Source organism: Asparagus officinalis, chromosome 3 (genome assembly GCF_001876935.1).
Source record: "Asparagus officinalis chromosome 3, Aspof.V1, whole genome shotgun sequence".
Taxonomy (NCBI): Eukaryota; Viridiplantae; Streptophyta; class Magnoliopsida; order Asparagales; family Asparagaceae; genus Asparagus; species Asparagus officinalis.
Window position 1 is genome coordinate 111,334,704 of NC_033796.1, and position 4,813 is coordinate 111,339,516.

The 4,813-nt window shown below is 32.3% G+C and overlaps 1 protein-coding gene across 1 annotated transcript in view; it reads right to left on the bottom strand.

The window, feature by feature from the left end:
• LOC109835605 (protein LOW PSII ACCUMULATION 1, chloroplastic-like) overlaps positions 1–2,427 on the bottom strand; it is a 4,814-nt gene extending 2,387 nt beyond the window's left edge. The window contains exons 1-4 of the mRNA XM_020403577.1: positions 2,176–2,427; positions 680–783; positions 182–317; positions 5–106 (exon numbers count right to left, since the gene is read on the bottom strand). Of these exons, the coding sequence (XP_020259166.1) occupies positions 5–106; positions 182–317; positions 680–783; positions 2,176–2,400 (567 nt within the window). The 5' untranslated portion in view covers positions 2,401–2,427. The remainder of the gene's footprint in view (positions 1–4; positions 107–181; positions 318–679; positions 784–2,175) is intronic.

The window sequence follows — 4,813 nt, forward strand, 5'->3', positions numbered from 1 at the left end:
CTACATAAAAGAACCTTCTCACCCCACGAAATGGAGCCTGAACTTCACTAATGAGCTTGAGATCTCTACGAAATCCATATCCTATGTCCTCTCCACCTTGCCTGGCCTAGAAAACCAATTAAAAAAAAGAGTTGGTGTGGCTCTAAAGGAGTCTGCTTTCAAACACCATTGCATTCCAAACCTCTTCTTGTAATTCCTTGAACTCTGGCAAAGCTCTAAATGAAGCTAAGTCAGGATCATCAAGAATGACGCTGAATTTAAGATTATAATCTCGCAAAGCAGTTCTCAAGCATTCTGCAGCTCTCTTCCCTTCCCCCCTGGCTCAAAAAGTCACAATAGTAAGTTTAACTGCAAGAGTGAGAGATTAATCTTAACACAATTCCTGGCAATAGTCTACAAAGCATTGAAGATTCACTCCTATCAATCCAGGTGCTCATTAGATTTTTTTTTTTAGAAAGATATATATCATGAGAGACAAAATAAGTAAAGCTGGAGTAGAAATTGTATGAATATGCTAAAATTGCACGCAAACAATACCAATGAAAATGTGTGTCAGTATGTATGAAACAATTCTAATTTGTAGAAGAATTAAGGGACGAATACAAGAATAGGATTATTGTATATATCAACCAACATCTTTCAGATAAGACAACATAGAAAAGAAAGATAAAAATCATACCTGTAAGCATGGCAGCAGGCTTTGTTGTACAGTGCTGCTTGGGCTTCGATAGGATTTGGATTCATATCAAGTGCATTCTCAAACTGTACCAGAGCATCTTTCACCTATCATTCAGAAACTGTGAGTCAAATAGTATGCAAACATGAAATATGTAATAGGAAAGTTAGCAAAAATTATAGCGCGTTGGGGTATCTATGATGTGTTTCAAATGTGTGGCAAGTTTCTTTTCTATGCGGTGGTCTGTGTGTACAGGTGGGTGGGTGGTATACGGAGGGGAGTGTACATAGGCAAGGAGAAGATTTTCACAGGGCACTTTAAAAGATATCTGATTTATAAACTGAAAAAAGAAACAAATTAAACAGAAATTTTATGAATGCATTCATTTCCAAACTAACAGAATAATATGTGTCATAGCTCATGATATATATTGGATACCTGAAGATGCTCATATCATTTTAAACATAGTGACAAATATTATGGTTAACTGCACATAGGCCCTCTACAGAATCAGGTTTTGCAAACCCTTGTAATTTCATTTCAGCAGACAGAACCATAGTGAAAATCTTTTTGTGGCTCTTTTATTTTAAAAACAATTTATTTAAATAAATAAATAAAACAATTCTCTCGTTCTGTGAGTCTAAAAGGTTTAAAAGAAATTCACTCACGGGTCTATCCGCCAAAATCAAATTACGAGGATAACAGGTTACAAGACGCAACACTAGAAGAGGTCTGTGTGCAATTATATTAGTACATTGAGTGACTAATCAACAAATCTAAGGCTGCAGTTCAACTGTCTGTCTACTCGTATCAGGGCTTAAATTCTTATCACTATGATATGCTATTGGTGCATATTAATCCGGGACGATGAAACGGACCAGATAAACCCTCGCTAGTACAAAACTCTCGTGGTATGTTGGCCTAGAGGGGAAAAATTGCGCTCAAATTTGCGATTGAATCCTTGATAATACAAGAGAATAATTCAAATTATCCACGAAGACACTAACACTTGGCCATCTATAAAATCATGCATGCCCTTCACTAGAGAATCCTAACTACAACACGATACATTGCTAATGTATTCCTCTTTGAACATCAGAGAAATCTGAACAGCTAATACGCAACTCCTCTATTTGACCGTGTTCTTCATGCATTGTGCTTCTACATTTATATTTGTATTGATATAAATGCCTAGGGTAATCCGGTCAAAAAGAAAACACAGGTGATATTCTATGCATTCGGTCGTGCTCAACTTTCCCCCTCCATCTCCTTGTCAAACCCAAACCCCACAATGCCTCTAAGCTCGCAAAAAATATCAATCATTCACTACTCTCGCCTATTAATATCTTTCAATTTCAAACGCCAAATGGGTCGATGAGAAATTCACAGCACATTCGTAGGGATTTACAATCACAACTCCCCCCTGCATCAAATTCAATGACCCAACTCCTAATTTCTCAACAATTTTTTTAAAAAAAATAGGGTTTTGGGGGGCTTACCCTTCCTTTAGAGAAGAGAGAGAGGCCCGAATTGACGCAAGATTCTGCAGTGGCTGCAGCTTCAGCGGCGGCCTCTGAAGGCTGAGATGAAGAAGAGAAGGCTGTGAGAATGAGGCGATTCCTTTGAGAATCGAAATGGGTTTTTTGGGAATTGCATCTTCTTCTTCCTCTAGGGTTTGGAGAGTAGAGGAGACTGTAATGGAGTGAGGGTGCAATTGTTGCCATCGAAGAGAGAGAGATAGAGAGAGGCACTTATTTGTTCTGTTATCCGAAGTCATAAATGTGGGTATATTTATAGTTGGAAAATTTCATGGGCCAAAGGCCCAATTACTTTCCAGGATTTCTAATTAGGCGGTAGGCCCGTCATGCGGCAGTTAGACTTTATGTTAATATTGTTCTTAAAATTAAATTGTATGAAATTTAAAAATATATATATATACTTAGAAAGATAACATAAAAAAATATACTCAGAAATCCTTGTATAATTTAGTTTATAACGATAAAAATTGACCCGCGCGATGACGCATCATCGGTGTGAAAAAAGCCAAAAAAAAGAGTTTAAGTATTTGGTTTAAAAATACATTATACATGTAACAATTTCAACAAAATAGTAAGTTAAAGCGATATATAGTATCTTACGATGATATAAAACTGCTAACGCACAATGGTTTGAAATTAATTGTTTTGAGTATGTTAGATCCGAGGTGATTTGGAAATTGTGTGGGTCTAAAAAGTAAATGGAGGTAAAACTTTCGGTTTAGATGTAAGAAATCTTTTTTAAAAAGTGAGTGAGTTTAAATATAACGGTTACAACATATTGTTACATCGTACACTTAATCATTTAGAAAAAAAAATAACTATGGATATGAGTGGGCTCAAAGAAATGGAGGGAACTTTGGGCTTAGAGGCAAAAAAAAACAAAACAAATATTTATTGATTAAATATTTGGTTCAGAAAAACACCGTAGCTGACCACTTAGAACAAATATACAATGAACTGTTGAAACACAAAATAGATTTAAAAATAAGGTTGAGTGTTTTTCGTTTAAGAGTGAATTTGGAAATGAGTGGGTTTATAAAGATAAATAATATGACTTTGGATTAAGAATAGAAATATACAAGATTATAACAAAATATAGAAATTCACATATAATGAATTGGTGAAAAAGTAAAGTGAGTTTAATATTTGTTCAAATGAGCATTTTGGGTCTCAAGAGTGATATTTGAGGTGGATAGTGTGTTTAGATAGAATCCCTAGTTTGCCTAACCACTTAGAACAATTTTTTACATGTTACAGTGAAATATAACAACTTACCTATATAAAAAACTGCTAGAACACTTTGGATTTGAAGATAAAAAATCTTTACAAATTGGGTGAATTAAAAAATACATGAGCGTAAAACCTTGAACTCATAGGGAAAAAAGTCATCTACAGTTTGCCTCATTGCAACATTGTAAAAAAAACCTAAAAAATAATGCTTAAACATTTGGTTTAAAAACATTGCATACCTAGATTCTTAGAAAATAAATATAGTGAGTTGGATGTCTCGTAGAAATGGTTATGCAAAGCATAATCTTTTTATACGTGGGAAGGAAGTAGAGATTAGGTAAATTATATTTATCCTTCTCAAAGTTTATCATAGTTGTGAATATTCCTTTCCTTTTTGTTATTATTTTGTGGATATTCCTTTCCTTTTGTTATTATTTTGACCCAAGTACGGTTTGAAAATTTTCATTGTTATTTTATAGTTTAAGAAAGGATGCAAGACACTAAAATTTTGAAAATAACTTAAAATATATATATAATTATGAAATGATGTTTAGATTAAGTTACAACTAACTAAATTCGGAGCGTAGTCCTAATTAGCCCGCCTGTATGCATATCATATCTTATCATACTCCCTTTAAAAGCACGAGTTCGGAAAAAACTTTCTGTAGACAAAAATACCCCTATAAAGTTTGAACTAACCTATCACTAATCAATTCCAATTTTTAAATTGTATTTAATGATTTACTCTAATCCTAATCAAATAACTTCAAAGTTTGAACTATCCTAGTCCTAATAAAATTCTAACTTAATCAAATTCTAATAATTATTTTAAATTAAGTTTAAACTAATATATCTATCCTTAATACAACTAATATATCTATCCTTAATACATGATATTTTAAATTAAGTTTAAACTAATATATCTATCCTTAATACAACTAATATATCTATCCTTAATACATGATATTATATAATAATGATAACTAATATATCTATCCTTAATACAACTAATATATCTATCCTTAATACATGATATTATATAATAATGATACTATATTTTTTTAAGTTTGAAACATTATACACTATATAAAAGTTTAAACTAATTTATCTACTTTGCATGTGTAAAATCATATTATGATTAATTAATTAACAATAATATAATAAGTTTATATTATAGAAAGATATCATATTGCACATGTTATGATTGTATCTATCTTTTAATACGTGCATTCACAAAGATAACCGAATTCTTATTATAACCAAATTCTTATTATAGCAATATGACTCTTCGGGTATAAATAAAGCACCAAATCCACTTTCTTCTCTCACCAAATATTTCTCAGACTTTGAAGCAATTATCAATTGTTCT